The following is a 19389-nucleotide window of genomic DNA, read 5'->3' on the forward strand; positions in this document are numbered from 1 at the left end:
TCTTGGAGAACCCATCTATTCGGCGAGCTATGATCAATAAAGGGCGATTCATAGCTCGCCTAGGGTTCGGACGTTATGAGGCTGGTATCAGATGTCCCACCCCCTTATGGTTTGCCAAGTTAAAGACTGTAGGCGGTTCTTTCATCGTTTCAAATTTCAAAATTTGAATATGTTTGGATTTTAAACTTTTTTCAGCGGTTATGCAGAATAAAAAGAGTCGTGTCTCTTTAATTTATGGAATTAATGTCGCCAAGACACGCTGCCAAGTACTAAACTATCCGAACTATATCGTCAACGCATACTACAAGCTACACCAAATTGGAGGACATCATACGAATTAGTGTATCTCTCCAACATAAGATTCAACACCTGATCAGCAATGAGATTATTTCAGAACTTTAAAACAGGATTGCGAGACGGAAGTAGTGACCCAGCCCATGTTTGTAGCATTTGGAGATATGTTCTCCGTAACAATGTTTTTTTTGCATTTTTATTTACGCATTGGTATTTTTTTGACCAATTTATTTATTTGATTTATTCAAGTTTTAGATTAGATGATGAACCCTGATTTTGCTCATTTATGTAATATTTTCTAGATGGATATGTTATTTTTAATTTGCATGCATGTGGGAATGATAAATAGATCTATACATAATTGGCATATTCAATAAACGGTAAAAAGAAGCGATACAAGTAAATGAATTTTCAGAGATAATTTTTTTTTCAATAGATACTACCTTGTGTGAGAGAGAAAAAGAGAATTAAAATAGAAAAACAACAAAAACTAAACAATCTCGGTGAGTTGAAAATCCGAAAAGGATGACTTAGGTAAAATTTAAGGAACAACCTGCTAAGTAGAACCTATATGGGCGTCTTAAGCAGGAAGATAAGAAAAATAAATTAGAGAAGTTGCACGGCAAAAAAAATTCAAAAAAATAGAGTGCAGAACCCATAAAAAACGGAATAATTAATCTACCTAAATAAGAGACAATAGGGTCTCCCATCAGCCTAAAAGTCCAACACCCATCAAATACCCACCTACACTAGAGTATGATAATTTAAATAGTGAGAGGAGGATATCACTAATAAGTTCTCATAAAGATTATTATTTAACTAACTGAAAGGTCATGCAGAATAAAAAGGGAAGTAGAGATAAAATGGTCAATTAAAAAAATACACAGGGATTAGTAGACGACAAAGGTATTATCATTTGAATCAGAAAGTATCTCAATTGACAAATTATTAAATGAACCAATAACATAAATCTTTTGACATGTATGCATGTTATGATTACCGACCATCACATGTTTATAAAAAAAATGGACATATAACCATGAAAATTTAAAAAAAAAAGAAATCCATGCGACAATGTAAAAATAAAATTAAAGATTTAAATTTTTACATACCGAACAAAATCATCAGTTCAATCATTCAGCTCTATTTATTATAATTTAATTAAAAATAATTATATTCAAAATTAAACCAAAATCAATTGATTTACAATATCAAACCGAACCAAATTATATATGCAAAATAATCATTCACATTCCCATTTCCGGTCTTTTTTCATCTCCATTTTTATTTATATATGTATTTCTAAACTTGAACTGAAGGATCCGTCAGAGAAATAAGGAATAACTACTTCAGGCATTAGTGACAGTATATGAAGTAAAAAAGTAATAGACTGACACACACCAACGAAGACCTGACCAACAAACACAGATTGTCGAAACAAAAGTTTAAACAGCTAGAGATACGTATTACAAGAGTGAAACTCAGATCTTTCATTATTGAAATTAGCAAGGGTACAACATCAGTACTGATCAAGCTACAATTACAGCTGTATCTTAGTAAGCAAGTAAGCTAAAAACACAAAATACATGTGCTAACTAACTATAACGAACTCGCCTAGTCAGCTATCTTTGTCATCTTAAAGTCAGCCGATCAGTGAAGCATCTGAGAGAAATCCAAGTCACATGTTGATCATCCAATCACAAACAAGTATATCTACATTAGCCCCCCTCAAGGTGGAGCATATAGATTATGTATGCCCAACTTGAAACATAGAAGTAGGAAGTGGTTTAGTTAAGAAGTTTGTAAGTTGATTAGCAGAAGACACTGGAAGCAAATAAATGACTTTATCAAGCAATTTCCTTAGAACCACATGACAATCTATTTCAATATGCTTTGTTCGTTCATGAAATACTGAATTCTGTGTAATGTGTATTGCTAACTGATTGTCACATAAGAGCAGGTTGAGAATGTGTAACCGACAAATATATCTGTATTAAAATGTCTCAAATATTTCCCATATATTCTTATTGGAGCCTGTAATTGTTTTCTGTCTCTATGACACGACGTTTAAAAGACAAAAATACACTTGAATGTATAATAATTACAGTAAAAATAAAAACATGAAAGAATTATCATCCTTCTCTTAAAGCCCAAAAAAACAAACAAAAGTATAGCATTATAATGGAAATGAAGCTATATATACAGGTCATCAGTAACTAAACCTACTCATGCATTTTTTTAACGTACCGTTGATATATTACAGGATTAAGATTAGAAGCTTCAGATGGGAGAGATTTTTAGGTAGACTCAGTCCATCACGTCATCCGTGGATTAAACCTATCATATAATGACACGTCATTAAAATGATGGCAATCTTGTACATTCGTTTATTACTTATTTATACTTTTGAATAATAATATTATAAGATTGCTATCATTTTAATGACGTGTCATTATGTGACAGGCTTAATCCACGGATAATGTGCTAGACTGAGTCTATCTAAAAAAATTCTTCTAAAATGGTGCAGATACAGTGTCTCTTATTCCATCATGAGGGATCGGCAATTCGGACTGAATACACTTCAGTTCTTTACCTAATGAACCTTCACCTCGCCCTATATTCACCACTGGCTCTAGTCCCTGCATTTATTTCCATAGTCATTTGTAAAAGGTCAGATGTTTACAATTGAGAAAAAAAAAAGCATAACTAAAGAAATTATAAAACTAGTTATACATTAAAATATAATAAAAAAAAGGGTTTTTATAGGATATGCTCAAATGACAAGCTAAAAATAAATAAACAGAAACACATTTGTTTGAAATAATTTTTTTAATTTTTATTAACATGAATATAGTTGTAACATATACAAAAGTACTGTAACATTCCTTGACTAATAACATATTACAAAAAAACTCAATCAGCTAAGTATCGAATAAATTTACTCTTTATTCCATATCATAATTATCTGTCTAGGCATAGTTGAAAAATACATAATATTAGTATATATGTTTTATTTTTAGTTTATATTTATTAATTACTCAGTCTATTTATTATAAATAGATCTTAATAAACAAATATATATATTAGAAATAATAAATTAGTTTATAAAAATATATTATATTTATTTTTGTTAATAATTTTTAAATTGTTTTAGTGCAGAGACTATATATGATAATTATAATTATCAACGAATAACAAATATTTATTTACAATTTAAAATTAAAAAATTGAAACATGATTCATTATTTTAAGAGGGAGAGAAAATTATTATCAATAATTAATAATAACTTTACTATAAAATAATTTATTGAAATACATCGTAAGATAAACTTTATACATGTAAATTTAGAGTATTGCACAAATCAACTTTAACCAAACCATGAATACATATGATAACACTCGAATAAATGATAAACTAAACTGATAAAATCAAATTTATTTTGTAAATTGAAATCAAAAAAATTCCAAATCTAATATTTGAGATTTACCTCAGTAAATATATTTACGGCTTCTTCCATGCTTCTTGTATTCATCACATACAAAGCTGCCTCCTGTACAAATAGTCAATTACAAATTATCATTGATTAGCTACCAAATACTCAAGAAATTCTAGCAATTAATTACCGTTTATTTTTCAATAAAGAAAACACTCATTAAATCGTAATTGATCAATAGAAAAACAAATAAAACAAAGACACTCACTCGAAATATATAATTTATTTTTTGCCAAAACTCAAGATATAAAATTCAAACCTACCATTCTCAATTTTTTTATTTTAAACTTAGAGAATTTTGTTTCAAAAAATATAACTTAAAGTTGGAATAATATAATAAGAAATTTAAAAGAGAAAAAGAAAATAAAATGTACCCTTGCATATTTGATTTGATCAAAACTGAGAGTTCTTGGCTCATTTTCTATTGATGATTTTCTATCAATATTTCTCACCCCAAATACGCCACGCCCTTCCATTATTTAGAGACACTTTTTTTTAACTGCTAAATCTCGTTGTACGTACAATAAATTCCCATATATATACTTGCGCCAAATATATATTCTTCCTTTTTATATTTATTATTGGTGTTAGCTACTATACCACGTAAAACTAACGTGGCAAAATGCAGCCACACACGTGTCAATTCTCTGTTAGTTGTGCGACACGTGTACGGTGATGACATCATGGTTTCGGTCCAAGAAATATTGGTGCTTCACCGGTATTTTTAATATATTTTTTGCCAAAAGAGGAAAATTTGGGGTGGATTTGTTTTTGATTGTTACGTGTTATAATTTCCTGCTGTTACATACCAAGATCAAAGGGTCGACTGTGATATGATGGACACGTGCAATATAGTGATTGGTAGTAAAAGTGTCGGTTAATCGGCGCCGTTGATGGTCACACTAGACGTATATATGAATGTTGGGACCACGTGAGACTGGTGTATCTTGCGATTAAGGATTTGATCGTAGACTGATGATAAAATCTGGGGGTTCATAACAGTTGTTTTCTGATATATTTTTTTTTCAGAAAGCATAAAAGAATTTCGATTTTAAAAGAAAAAATGTAAATCAGTTCTTTTAATTTTTTTTTGACACCATTAAGCCCTTATATTTTTGAAATTGAACAATTAAATCCTTATTGTTTTAAAATCAAACAAATAAACTCTTTTAATATACTTTTAGGACACTAAACTCTTCAAATTTTCGGTAAATATTTTAAACAGTAAAAAAAATTTGAATTTTTTTTTCTATATGATTATGAAATATATGTCAGCCATTAGCGAGTATTTCTAATGGTGTTGGAAGAAAGGGGTTATTTGTTCTATTTGAAAATAAAGAGTTTAATTATACCTTAACAAAATAAAACGGTTGATCTGTAATTTTTTGTAAAACCACGAAGTTTTTATTATTTCTTTTGCCTTTTTTTTCAAAGATATTTATATTAGATAAAACTAAAGAAATTTACATTATATAACTCAAAAAAATAAAACATTACGTTAGCGATTTTGTTTTTATTTTTACAACAGTCATTCAATTTGAAAAGTTTGTTTACATATGTACCTAAAATATGGTTTTTTACACAAATCCCTCAAAAGAGCAACTCTCTATTATTTTTCCCTCACAAAATAAAAATTTGTAGAAACCACTCAAAAAGATAAAAAAGTTTAAGTAAATCACCCATATAACCCGAAATAAGTTGATTTTGTAATTAAATAGGATAGTTATATCCTCTTCTATTTCAAAACACTTGTACTATATACAGAAAACGAAAACACTCTTAGTTTTTAATTTCCTAACTCTGATCTTCAAGAACAACGACGCATACAATTTCGAAGTATAACGAAGAACCATTAAATCGAGTAATCGTTGAAGCTTCTCATCGGAGGAAGAGGAATCGGTCGTTGCTCCAGTGGAGAAGGTTGTTGCTACAGCGAAGGAGAAGGATTTGACGGCAGCGGCAAGAATGAAGCGGAGTGCAGATCGGATTCTAAAATTTGACTGACCTAAATCTGAGACGGTAGCCATGGAAGCAATGGCGGCAGTGGTGAAGTGAGAAAATAGATAATAATTTTGTAAATAAAAATCAAAAGTAGATTGAAAATTATTTCAAATTCAATAAAATCTTAATGTATTGTAATCCATATGTTTTTCAATTCAAAAAGATATAGTGAAGCATTGCTTGTTGTAAGGAATTTGATTGGACTGCTTCAGGTGGTTTTTAATTGAATCTTATTAATTGGTCTTGAATCACTGTGATTCAAAAATAGACATGGAATATGTATTCTGCATTCTATTTTAGGAGAGTTTTTGGGTATCATGACGATGGAGAGTCGGATGTTCGTGTTTATGTTTGTGAAAACGGATATGTCTCCTTGGGCGGATTTGCCGTTGTATACTTGACGGTGTTTTTTGATGGGTGTTTAGGATTTGAGTGCTTTCTATTTTTTTGAGTTTATAAATGTGATTATGTTCTATTGTTTATCTTTGAAAAACCATTGTTCCTGTTGTAACTATAACAGATTTGAAATTGCATATTTTATAGTGTTTTCATGTTGATATCTATGATACAATTTTTAACTCTATTTACAGTTGTATGTACTGTAAACAATCAGTTTTAAATTAAATTAAGGTAGTTCAGTTAAAATAGGTGCACATCAGGTTCACATAAGATTCACATCAGGTTGATTTTCGGTTTTATAATCTATCAAATACATTTCACTTAAAAGAGATGTTCAATTTGTAAATTACACTAAATCTCAAAATTCTCTCAATATAAAATATCAGTTAAAATTATAAAGTGAATTAAGATAAATTTTATTAAAATTTAAATTAAGATAGTTCAGTTGATATAGGTTTATATCAGGTTGATTTTCGATTTTATAGTCTGTCAAGTAGATTTCACTTAAAAAATAATATTCAAGTAGTATATTATACTAAATATTAAAATTATCTATATAAAATGTCATTTAAGATTTTAAAAAGCAGTAAGACAAATTTAATTAAAAATTGAATTAAAGTAGTTCAGTTAATAAAGGGCCGCATCAGGTTGATTTTCGGTTTTATAGTATGTCAAATACATTTCACTTAAAAAAGATATTCAATTAATATATTACACTAAATATTAAAATTATCTCTATATAAAATGTCACTTAAAATAGTAAAAAACAATAAGATAAATTTGATTAAAAATTTAATTAAAGTAGTTCAGTTGATATAGGTTCACATCAGGTTGATTTTTAGTTTTATAGAATGTCAATTATAGTACATCTAAAAGAGATTTTTAATTTGTATATTACACTAAATGAAATTCTCACTATATAAAATATCATTTAAGATTATAAAGAGTAACAATAGAAATTTTATTAAAAATTAAATTAAGAAAGTTTAGTTAATATAGGTTCACATCAGGTTAATTTTCGGTTAAATAGACTATTAAATTCATTTAACTTAAACAAATATTTAATTTGTATATTACACTAAATTTCAAAATTCTCTCAATATAAAATATCAGTTAAAATTGTAAAGAGTAGCAAAATAAATTTTATTAAAAATTTAATTAAGATAGTTCAATTGATATAGGTTCACATCAGGTTCACATATGGTTCAAATCAGGTTGATTTTCGGTTTCATAGATTGTCAAATACATTTCACTTAAAAGAGATATTCAATTTTTGTATTACGCTAAATTTCAAAAATCGCTTAATAAAAAATGTCAATTAAAATTGTAAAGAGCAACAAGACAATTTTTATTAAAAATTGAATTAATGTAGTTCAGTTGATATTGGTTCACATCAGGTTGATTTTCGGTTATATAGACTCAAAGACATTTCACTTAAAAAAATATTCAATTTGTATATTACATTAAACCTCAAAATTCTCTCAATATAAAATGTCAGTTAAAATTATAAAGAGAAGCAAGACAAATTTTACTAAAAATTGAATTCAGGTAGTTCAGATGATATATATGTTCACACCCGGTTCACATCGGGTCAATTTTTGATTTTATAGACTGTCAAATATATTTCACTTAAAAGAGATATTCAATTTTTAATTACATTAAATCTTATAATTCTTTCTATATAAAATGTCATTTAAAATCGTAAAGAGCAACAAGATAAATTTTATTAAAATTTAAATTACACTAAATCTCAAAATTCGATATAAATTACGTTAAATCTCAAAATTCTCAATATAAAATGTAGATCACGACTATCTTAGGTCAATTAGTTCATAAAAAAAATTAAATCTATTAGCGGTTTATATTAAGTATTTTTTTTTCTACAAACTTAAATTTTATAGAGTTAATTTTTCTTGTCCACTCATTTTCAAAGAACTAGTGTTGCTTTACGTGTTTCACACGTGGCTCGTAGTGTAACTCGTCAAATAATGATAATTATATTTACTAAATTAGGAAAATCATATTTATGTTTAATTATAAATTGTATTTAAGTATAAAATTTTAAATAAATTTGAAATGATTAAAACATTATTATTGCTAATATGATATAATTATATATTTGAAGTAGTTTATTTTACTCATTATTCTAACTCTAGTAACTATTTTGATAATTTTTTAATATTTTGTAAAGTATAAATTTTGAATTGATTTAATTTAATATCGATACCAAATCCTATTGCAATTACATAATCTAACCCTATTGCAACGGAGTTTAATTTGCTTCATTCCTTCTTTCCATTTACCTAATCCTATAAGTTTAGAAACTTAGTAAATTGTATTGTATAAAATCTTCGTTGTACGTAGGATTGATATTTACTTGTTTAAATTAAATTCTAACTATATTTTATATGTAATTAGACAATTATCATAATTTTTTTAATTAACTAATCAATTAATAAAGTAGTTGTTACTGGCGTTTTGCGTTTGTAACAACAAGCGTGTGAAATGCGGGCGTGCCAGGAAGCGGATTCCAAAATGTAACTTAACTTCTTAAAACGAGCGATTGGGGTTTGGTTAACCTTATAACAAGTACTCCAATCAAGTAATGCTAAAACAAAGAAATTCAACTGTAAATATGTTTACTAATTGAATGAAATGAAAATACAAGTGTTTGAGTAGAAATTGCAGAAGTTCAATCGTAAAATTCTTTACTGATTGAAGAAAATTGAGAATGCTAAGTGCTGAGTGTTTTTGCCTTTGGGCTGGTTTTTGTTGGATTTGATCGGGGGTTGCAAATTGGCTGCTCTTCTCTTATTTATAGCTTCATCCTTTGAAAACTGCTGCTTCATGTACCAACTGCACACGTTCTTCCCCACCTTCAGGAACTGCCAATCGTGTCTTTACTTCTGCTGCACGTGCTTTTTAACTTCTTTTCTTCTGGAATGGACTTCTTGGGCTTATGGGCCATTTAAATTAATATTTAATGGCCATCTCAAATTTGGGCTTAATCTTCTGCAACTGGGCTTGGACTTTTTGAATTAGCTTCTGGAGTAGTCAACCTCTAGAAATCAACCTTTAAAAACCAACCTTTAGAAATCAACTTCTGTCAACATTAGTCAACCTCTAGAAATCAACCTTTAGAAACCAACCTTTAGAAATCAACTTCTGAAGTCAACATTAGTCAACCTCTAGAAATTAATTTCTTAGTCAAACAGTCAACTTTTAGAAATCACCCTCTGAAGTCAAAATTGGTCAACCTCTAAAAATTAATTTAAGCCAATCATTAATAATACCTCTTTTATCTTTTGAAAAGAATAGGGGCTTTATGGCTTTTAAGCCATATTTTTAATTTTGGTGCAAACAATGTCCCCTATATAATTGGCTTTTTAGAAATAAAGCCATTTATATATATTTCTTTTAACCAAAATTTAAAATTTTAGCTTTCACAATGGTTAGGCCTAAGGTTTTATTTTTTGAAATTGATAAAAATTTATGGAAAGGTGAAAATTCTCTAGAAAACATGGTCTCAAATGTTTCAAAAGTGTGTGAAAAGGTTTTAGAAGATCAAAAAATTTCAAATTCATCTTCTCCAAAAAGTTTAAAACAAAACCCTAATTCAAAAATTAAACCCAATTTTTCCCCAAAAATTACCAAGCCTCAAACAATGTCACAAATTGAGGTAGAAGGAGAACAACCGGTCATCCCCACCGCACCTCCGGCGATCAGCTCATTGTCCACGCCCAGCAGCTTTGGCGTCACGGCAGCAGCTTCTCTCCCGCCGTCCAGCTTCTCGCCTGCAGCTGCTCTTCCACCGTCCAGCTCCTCGCCAGCAGTAGTTGTAGAGTCTCCGCCGTCCAGCTTCTCGCCAGCGGCAGCGTCCTCCTTGGCAGCAGCGGCGTCTTCTTCGCCCAGCAGCAGTATTCCAGCAGACGGCTCCTTCGTGGCGGTGGATAAAACAGCGGGGAGTTCCTCTCTATCAATTCCTAGCAGCTCGGCAGCTGCTTCCCCCAATGTCCATCGACAGCAACTCAGCCGCGGCCAGGAGTCCGGTCAGCAGGCGCTTTCCACGGACCAGCAGCAGATCGGCGGTCATGCTCCGGCAGCAAGTAAGTCTCTTTTTTCTCTTTTCAATTAATTATTTCAGATTTAATTAATTGCTTAGGATTAATTAATCTACTAAAGGAAAAATAGAAAAAATTTAGAATTCATTAGGTAAAATTTATGAACCCCTTTTGAAATTTTGATTTGTGTCAATACTAATTTTGTCAAAATTCATTTGTTGGAATTTGATTCAGTGTCGACATTGAATTTTCAATTGTCTGGACTTGATTTAATGTCAACATCTGAATTTTAAATGCTAATGATTTTAGCATGTTGTGATTTTGACCTCCTTTGCTATTTTTGTAGATGGCGGTTTGCCAACCAGCTTGGTGGCGGATCCTGCATCTTTGTCTCGTGTTTCTCCATCATTGGCCGTGTCAGGTAAAATCTCACCTAACATAGAACAAATTCTTGAATTTTAGCATGTTGTTAGCTTTGATTTTATTCATCAATTGAAATCACCCTTTACAGCTAGCGGCTTGCCAACCAATTTGGTGGCGGAAATTGTAGCTAATACGCCTGCTTTTAGCTCTGAGACACCAACTTCTGGCTTGGCGATTTCAAAGGCAACAACTTCTGGTTTTCCGCCAACCAATACCTCAGGTAAATTTCTTTTGAAATCAAACTCTTAGGATTTAGATACTGTGATGTGATGCTTGATCCCTTTTGGTTTACCTAAGATTGTGATTTTTGCTTGTGCACTTCAAACTTAAACAATTTGAATTTAATTGCTTAACATTGAATTTAATGCTAAAACAACTAAATTCAATTATTCAAAATTTTAACTTATTGCCGAGAACCATTTAGATCAATTGCCTAATAGTGTTTGGCATCAATTTCAGACCTTGCTTCGGCTTCTAAAGAGTCGTTGGTCCTTTATCTAGCTGATGGTACTTTATTTACACCACCCTTCCAACCCAATGTAGTGACCAAAACTTTACAACCAACTGTAGCCCTATCAACGGGTAAGGATTGATCTTTAGGACTTTAGATGCATTTTGTCTTCTGAATGGTTGAATACATCTGTATCTTGATATTTGCAGGTTCTCCTAAGTTGGTAGCTACCACTTTTCTGACTTCGCGGCTCAAAAGCCGGCCTCCAACCCCTTTGCTATACCATCCACCTCTCCTCCTCCAGGCAAAGGTAAACCACTGTATTAACTTTTGTGATTGGATTGGTTAGTGTGAATTTTAATGCAGATTTTATTTTAATGGTTTAGGATACCAATAATACTACTAGGAACTTGCAAATTCTTCAGGCCATTAGATAGAATATTCTAAGCCTTTAGAAGTCAAATTTCTAGGTGGTCAAGTTTAATGAACATTTAAAGCCCTACGACTTTTTATGCCTAAATTTTCGATATTCTACTTGAACCATGTCTGTTTTGGCTTTACTTCAACCATTTAAAAACTCAAATTGGCTAAGTGATTGGTTTATGTTTATTTTATTTTGAGAATTTGCAAAAACCAATTTCTTTTTCTTCTGTTGTAGCCAATTTTGAAAATGTATATGAAAATTCAAATTTGCACTTACAGGTTTCGTGATACCTCCTACGGCACCCGTCAGTAGGACTGTGGGTGTCCCAATTTCTCCTCTCCTAGTGGGGATTCCTGGCCGAAAGGATGCTATTGAAAAGGTATGTCATGATGAACTCCCCTTTTCTTTTTGAGATTGGGTTTCATGTTGTGAGCAAATGCTTCTTTCTTTCAGGAGTTCTATAGACAAATTCTGGATCCATCAGCCATTGCTCCTTTTCCACCTTATGTCACCTTCCAGTAAGTTTTGTACTAGAGATTGTTTAACCAATTTCCATCTTAGTCTTGTTTATTCAAAACTATTGTTCTCTCTGCAGGGACACCTCTTTAACTCCCTTTTTGAAAAAGGGTCTCATCATCCAAGGCATTGGCAATAAAACTATTCCAGAAGCTCCTCCCTACCCTATGCATGCGAGCGACGTATTAGTATGGGATTGTGAAGTGACAGGGGCTTCTGATATTACTTCCGCCATTAAGTCATGGCCTCGTCAGCCTCCTAGATGGACGGATTGGGTGGCTCGTCTACGTCCTTACTTCCAGAGGGATTGGCGGAGATTGGGGTTACTCCAGCTGATAGAGATAAGCGACAGACATATTGAGCTGAATGCGGGTATGTGCAGATCTTTTCTTCGCTATTGGAGTAGTTCAGCCAATTCTTTTATTTTTCCTTTCGGCCCGATGTCAGTTACTTTAAAAGATGTCTTCATGCTCACCGGCCTTCCGGTTATTGGATTTGACGCCCCTTGTCTATTTGAGGTAGAGACGAAAGACCTCTATTCCTACCCAATTTGTCCGAGTTACCCGGCGTGTGTTTCCAAGTGGAGTGTCTTAACAACACCTCCTTCTTTAGAAGAACATACCGAGTTTCTATGGGTCCTAATATGCAAGTTCATCATGTGCCCCTCCTCTGGCACTCCTACCAAGGAATATTGGAAACTTGCAAGTAATTTAGCCAACGGGACCTTTGTGGCTTTGGGGCCTGTGTTGTTAGGCGCCCTCTACTATGCTTTTGAGCAGTCTGTTACTACTCACCTCTTGGCCAAGTTAGATGGTCATGTGTGGTTGTTACAGTTGTGGATTTTTACCTACTTCCTAGAGCTAATGGGTGTAGGGGTAGGTACCTTGTGCACTCCTATTGTGGATCTTTTGGCAGTCAAGTGTTGTTTTGAGGAGACCGCCGTCTTTGATTTTCTTTTTGAACGCACAGCTAGGGAAACCTCGGCTTTGTCCGTTTTTGATCATCACTCATATATTCCTCAGTGGATGGACATTTTCTCAGGGAAGCCAGGTACACTCCTCCTTATCAAAAGAAAGCTCTTTTGTGCCTTTACTACCTCTAGGATGTTATTTTTGGGAGGGTCTCAAGCCTTCTCTACTCGTGCTTCTAGCCAACATTGTGTGTCAAAGTTGTACATGAGTAGCCTTTGGGGTAGGCAGTTTGGGCTTAACCTTTCTTAAATTCATCCTTACCTTGAACAACATGATGGTGAGTGGACAAGATCTACTGTAGAGCAGCTTGTCAAGGTATATGGTTATTATCGTTGTCCTGTGGTAGAGAATTTGATTCCATATGACTTTGCCTCTTGGTGGGACGAGCGGTTTCAACTCATCCTGTCCAAAAACGCAGGTAACAACTTCATCTTTTTAACTTGTCTTCTATTTGTTTTCTGCCTCTAATTCTTTACACCTTTGTAGGGAAAGAAGCAAGGCTGCTAGTTCAACCTCCTCAAAGGCCTACTCCAGTGAGCAAGCCTAAGAAACAGGCTAAGAAAAAGAATCGCAACACCTCTTCAGAGTCATCTTTTGAGAAGACGGAATTGCCTAAGACATAAACTAAAAGGAAGAGTCGTGACACTTCTTCGGATTCGTCTTTTGAGAGGACAGAATTGCCTAAGACTAGGCAGTTAGGGAGACTCCTCAAAGTAGCCAAAAAACGACATGCTGGACCTCCTGAGACTGTGGTCTTGGAAGATGATTCAGAGGATGATCAACTTCCGGACCTACTTCACGGTAAATCTCTTTCACTTTGCTTCTTATGCTTAATATGTTTCATCCATTTAACAAATGCATTTTTTTTTACAGAAGCCGCTCATACAGAAGAAACAACGCTAGATGTTGATTCCGAGGCGGCCATGGATAGAGAGGATGATGGAGTCCTTGACACACAAGGTAACCATCTTTCTTGGTCTTTATTATCTATCATAATCACCTAGCTCATTTCATTGAAATCTTCTCAGGTATGGAGAATTCAGGGGAGCAATGCTCCAAGTCAGCCTCCGAGTCAACTTCTAAAGGCTCCAAGTCAGCCTCTGAGCCAACTTCTAAAGGCTCCAAGTCAGAGTCTGCTTCTAAAGGTTCTAGGTCAGCCTCTGAGCCAACTTCTAAAGGCTCTAAGTCAGCTTCTGAGTCTGTCTCCAAAGGCTCCAAGTCAGCCTCTGAAAAAGATTCGGCTACCTCCACTGAATCCGAGGTAAATCTCTAACTTTGTTAAGATAAGTTTTTATTATACTTTTGGTTGGATATTAACCTTCCTTCAAATTCTTCTTCAGGAACCTTTATCGCAAATTAAGAAACTTTCTTCGATAATAGCAGAAGACCAAGACCTGGTATATTTAAGCTTCTTGGACGAGATGAGCACCCCGGAAGCTAGTGTTTCTTTTGTCCCTTTGCCGGCTGACGTCGAGAGAGCTGTTTCTTTAGTCAAGCATGTCCTCGGCCAGCACATTTCTATTGTTACAGATTCCCAGAAAGAAGATCTCATTTCCTCTCTCCATATTCTACGCCTTGTTCCTGACTCCGTTGTCACTGATGAAGTAGAGAAAGATATTCTGGGTTCGCTCAACTTGTGGAGGTCTTGTGTTGAGATCGAGTCAAATGACCTCCCCAAGTTGAAATCTTCAAAAGCAGATAACGCCAGGTATTTATCTTTGGGACCTAAAAGGCAAGAAGTGGCTCAAAAACTACGAGACCTAGAAGCTAGTGGTGAGGCCTTTGAAAAGGAGATTGAACAACTGGAAACTGCTATTCTAGCTTTAAAGAGTAAGCAACTTGATCTTGTGGTGGAAGGCAAGCTTCTAGCCGAGGAATATCAAGGAATCAACTCCCAACTCCAGCCTCTTCATACTACCATTCAAGAGAAGAAAAATGACATGGTCTCATGGGTACAAAATTGTGCTAAGGCTCGTCAAGACAAAGTTGTTTGCCAATCGAAGTGGAGCAAGTTGCAAGGCCTTTTCTCAGATTCTTCACCTACTCCAATGTTGGCTTCCTCTACCTCCACCAACACCACAGCTCCTTGATGATTTTCTTTTATTTTGTATATGAACTGTGTTATGTAGTTTAGCTTTAGAATTGGTGACTTTGTTGAACCAAAAGACTTTGCTTTTGGCTTTTGAATTTTCTTTTTATATAACAGGACACTTTTGCTTACACGGCCTTTTGGTCAGTACTTGCTTGGTGACACGTACACCTGCACCTATACACTTGTACATGCATTGCATTACAGAGACGCCATTCAGGTACTTTCTAAACTTCAAATGTCTTGGTGTGAAGATGGCTCTCCAGCCATTTGTTTGCTTGTTGTGTTCCACACCAAGATTCACTTACAGGTACAGCCATGCATTGCATTTTCACTATGTGTTTATGTTCCTGGTATGAAGATGGCTTTTGCCATATACTTGTGTAGTGATGTGATGTCCATACCAGGACTTGTTTCACGAACAAATCACATATGTCACTTACAGCCATGCATTGCATTACAGGGCCGTTTTTGTTTGCTGTTGAATGTTGTTGAATTTTCTTTTTATCCCTTTAGCTTAGTTAGCCAAAGTTTAAGAAGTCTTAGTAGAATAGAGACCTTATAAACATAGTAGGAGTTTGACTTTCCACCTTTGACAGTCAACTCTTGACATCAACTTCTAGAGGATCAACTGACCAGTCAACTTGAACTTCTAGGAATCAACTTTTAGAAATCAACTCCTAGAACAAACTTCTGGAATTAATTTTTAGGAGTCCACTTTTAGAAGTCAGCTTCTAGAACTTCTAGGAATCAACTTTTAGGAGTCGACTTCTAGAACCAACTTCTGGAATTAATTTTCTATAGTTGATTAATTATAGCCTCACCAATTTAGCTAAAGTAGCCAAATTTAGAATTTTAATTATCAAAAATGGCTAAAAGCCATTACATTACATCTTGTGCCAAAATCCATAAGTTAATGAAAAAGTACAGGTTTAGCCAAAATAGCCAAACTACTAAAAATCTGATAATACACTCGGCTAAAAAGCCACAATGTTACGACTCATGTACTGATATTGCTAAAACAAGTTACATAATCTGCAGTACATGTATGGCTAAAAGCCATTAAGTCATTTCTAAGTTGTATTTCTCCCAGATGGTGGGAGTGTATTTCTTCAAGTACTTTCCATTAATAAATTTTCTATGAGGCTCACCCTCTAGACTTGATAGCCAGTACGCATTCCCCTTCATCACCTTGTGGACTAAGAATGGCCCTTCCCAATTAGTAGACCATTTCCCATATTCTCTATCTTTAGTACCAGGGGGTAAGATCAACTTCCATACTAGCTCATCTTCTTGAAATGTCTTAGGTCTAACTTTCTTGTTGTAGCTTCTGGAGACTTTCTTCTTCTGTATTATCATATTGTTTAAAGCCTGAAGTCTCCCTTCTTCTAGATTTTCTAACTCCATCATCATGGTTTCATTGTAATCTTCTGGAGTCAAATGATTCTGCTTAGCTACTCTCAATGACCTCACCACCACCTCCATAGGTAACACTGCATCATGACCATAGGTTAGCATAAATGGACTTACTCCAGTAGCATTTCGCCTAGAGGTGCGATATGCCCAGAGTGCTTCTGATAAAATCCGATGCCAATCCTTTGGATTTTCTTCCAACATTTTTTGAACTATGTTGATGATAATTTTATTAGAAGATTCAGCTTGGCCATTGGCCTGAGCATAATAAGGTGTAGAGGTCAATAATTTTATTCCATAATCAGTGGCAAATTCTTGCATCTCCTTACCAGTGAACATTGTGCCCTGGTCAGTAGTTACTGATTGTGGAATTCCAAATTGATGAATAATTTCCTCTTTAATAAATTTAATAACATCGTTTTGCTCTCTCTTTACCAATGGCTTGGCGACTACCCATTTGGTAAAATAATCAGTAGCTACAATTATGAAACTGTGATTTTTAGAGGATGGAGGATATATTTTACCTATCAAATCTATGGCCCAACCTCTGAATGGCCATGGTTTGATGACAGACTTCAACTCAGCAGCTGGAAGTCTTTGTATGTTTCCATACCTTTGGCACGATTGACAACCCTTTGCAAAAGTCATGCAATCTTTTAGGATAGATGGCCAGAAGTAACCATGTCTTCGGATCAGCCATCTCATTTTCACTCCAGATTGATGTGCTCCACAAACTCCCTCATGAGTTTGTTTCATGACCTCTAGTGCCTCTGTAGTTCCAAGGCATCTTAGCAATAGGTTGTCGAATCCTCTTCTGTATAAAACATCTTCTATGAGCACGTAGTTAACAGCTCTCACTCTTACTTTATACATCATCTTCTTGCTAGGATTCTCCAGGTACTTTTTAATATCTCTCCTCCAATCCTGTACTAAGTTATCATCAATATTGAAAATATCTAGTTGTACTCCTCTTTTAAAAATTGAAGGGTGAGTTTTTCTTTGTACCATTATTAGTCGGTGGGTTAACTCCTCTGACAGACGTAGGCCAGATGCTAGCTGTGATAATTCATCGGCCTCCCAATTTTCCTCTCTAGGAACATGTACTAATTCAACCTCTTCAAAATTCTCTATTAACTGTATAGCAATAGCATAATAAGAAGTTAAAGAGTAACTCATGCATTTATATTCGCCAGACACTTGTCTAATAACCAATTGAGAATCTCCAATTATTTTGACCTTTTTAGCACCTAGATCTAGGAGGATTTCTAATCCAATAATCAAAGCCTCATACTCAGATTGATTATTTGTACATTCAAAGTCAAGATTAAAAGACAAGGAGGTCTTAGCTCCAGAAGGTGATACTATTATGATTCCAGCACCCGCAGACCTATCTGTACTAGACCCATCAAATTTAAGCATCCAAGGTCTATGTTCATTCATAAAAACCGGTAAGTCAAATTTACTTTCATCTCCTAGGTTTATACATGGATGGTCGGCTAGGAAATCTGCTAGAGCCTGACCTTTGACCGACTTCTGGGGATGATAAATCAAATGAAAGTCTGCCAAACTTAATAACCACTTTCCAATATTTCCTGATAAAACAGGTTTGTTTAGCATATATTTCATCAAGTCGGTTTGAGACACCACATAGACTCTATTACTAAGCAGATAGTGTCTTAACTTAGTGCAGGCAAAAAACAAAGCCAGACACAATTTCATGATAGGAGTGTATCTAACCTCTGTAGATGTCATCGAACGGCTCAAATAATAAATAGCCTGTTCATGTCCATCTTGGTTGCTCTGGGCTAGCAGACACCCAATTGAACCTTCGGCTGCTGAAATGTACAACCTCAGAGGTATACCCTTTTTGGGAGGCATCAATACAGGAGGCTTCATTAGATAATCTTTAATTTCATCAAAAGCCTCTTGATGGATGGTTTCCCATCTGAAGACATCCTCCTTTTTTAATTTCAACAGTTCTGAGAACACTTTTGTTTTTCCTGCAAGATTAGATATAAATCTCCTTAAGTAATTAACCTGCCCAAGAAACCTCTGAAGTTCTGTTTTATTTCTAGGAGGTTTAGCTTCTCGAATAGCTTTGGTTTTGTTTTGGTCCACTTCAATGCCTCTTTCATGGACCAAAAACCCCAAAAAATTTCCAGCTTTTACACCAAAGGCGCATTTCAGAGGATTGAGTTTTAAACAGTGAACTCTCATCCTCCTAAATGCTTCCTCTAGATTTTTCAAATGATCTTTCATTAGTTTTGATTTTACAACAACATCATCAATATAAAACCTCCATAGTTTTACCTAAGAGGTCGTGGAAGATGGCATTCATAGCCCTCTGATATGTTGCACCAGCATTACGTAAACCAAACGGCATGACCACCCATTCAAATGTCCCAATAGATCCTGGACATCTAAATGCCGTTTTGGAGATGTCTTCTTTAGCCACCATAATCTGGTTATATCCAGCAAAACAATCCATAAAAGACAAAAGAGAATGATTAGCTGTAGCATCAATAAGAGTGTCAGCAATTGGCATGGCATAAATATCTTTAGGAGTTGCTTCATTTAAGTCCCTAAAGTCTATGCATATTCTAAGTTTTCCATTCTTTTTAACCACTGGAACAACATTTGCTAACCAATAACTATATTTAGCAGGCCTAATAAAGCCTGCTTTACACAATTTTTCAATTTCCTCTTTTACCTTTAATTCAACTTCTTTTGACACTCTTCTTGGAGGTTGGCGGTATGGCTGAAACTCGGGTTTAATAGGAAGCCGATGTTCTACCAATGTCCTGCTTAACCCCGGCATATCAGAATATTGCCATGCAAAGCAATCTTTGTATT

General features: G+C 34.1%; 3 protein-coding genes across 3 annotated transcripts; 1 reads left to right on the forward strand and 2 right to left on the reverse strand.

The window, feature by feature from the left end:
• Positions 1–2283: 2283 nt before the first annotated feature.
• Positions 2284–4307, reverse strand: LOC126656599 (uncharacterized). Its single transcript, XM_050351195.2, has 3 exons — positions 4163–4307; positions 3783–3845; positions 2284–2933 (listed from the first exon to the last, which is right to left on the reverse strand). The coding sequence occupies exons 1-3, from the start codon at positions 4262–4264 to the stop codon at positions 2808–2810; spliced, it is 291 nt and encodes a 96-aa protein (XP_050207152.1). The 5' UTR covers positions 4265–4307; the 3' UTR covers positions 2284–2807.
• Positions 4308–10198: 5891 nt separating this feature from the next.
• LOC126656871 (uncharacterized) lies at positions 10199–15618 on the forward strand. Its single transcript, XM_056103765.1, has 16 exons — positions 10199–10294; positions 10559–10670; positions 10761–10892; positions 11132–11254; positions 11344–11433; positions 11826–11926; positions 12001–12065; positions 12143–13254; positions 13336–13452; positions 13521–13620; positions 13705–13835; positions 13908–13994; positions 14063–14295; positions 14375–15084; positions 15241–15476; positions 15587–15618. Exons 1-16 carry the CDS (start codon positions 10199–10201, stop codon positions 15616–15618), a joined length of 3477 nt encoding a protein of 1158 aa, XP_055959740.1.
• Positions 15619–16185: 567 nt separating this feature from the next.
• LOC130014821 (uncharacterized) lies at positions 16186–18795 on the reverse strand. The gene has a single exon (XM_056103766.1). The coding sequence runs from the start codon at positions 18793–18795 to the stop codon at positions 16186–16188; it is 2610 nt and encodes an 869-aa protein (XP_055959741.1).
• Positions 18796–19389: the final 594 nt, after the last annotated feature.

This window comes from Mercurialis annua, linkage group LG7 (assembly GCF_937616625.2).
Source record: "Mercurialis annua linkage group LG7, ddMerAnnu1.2, whole genome shotgun sequence".
Classification (NCBI taxonomy): domain Eukaryota; kingdom Viridiplantae; phylum Streptophyta; class Magnoliopsida; order Malpighiales; family Euphorbiaceae; genus Mercurialis; species Mercurialis annua.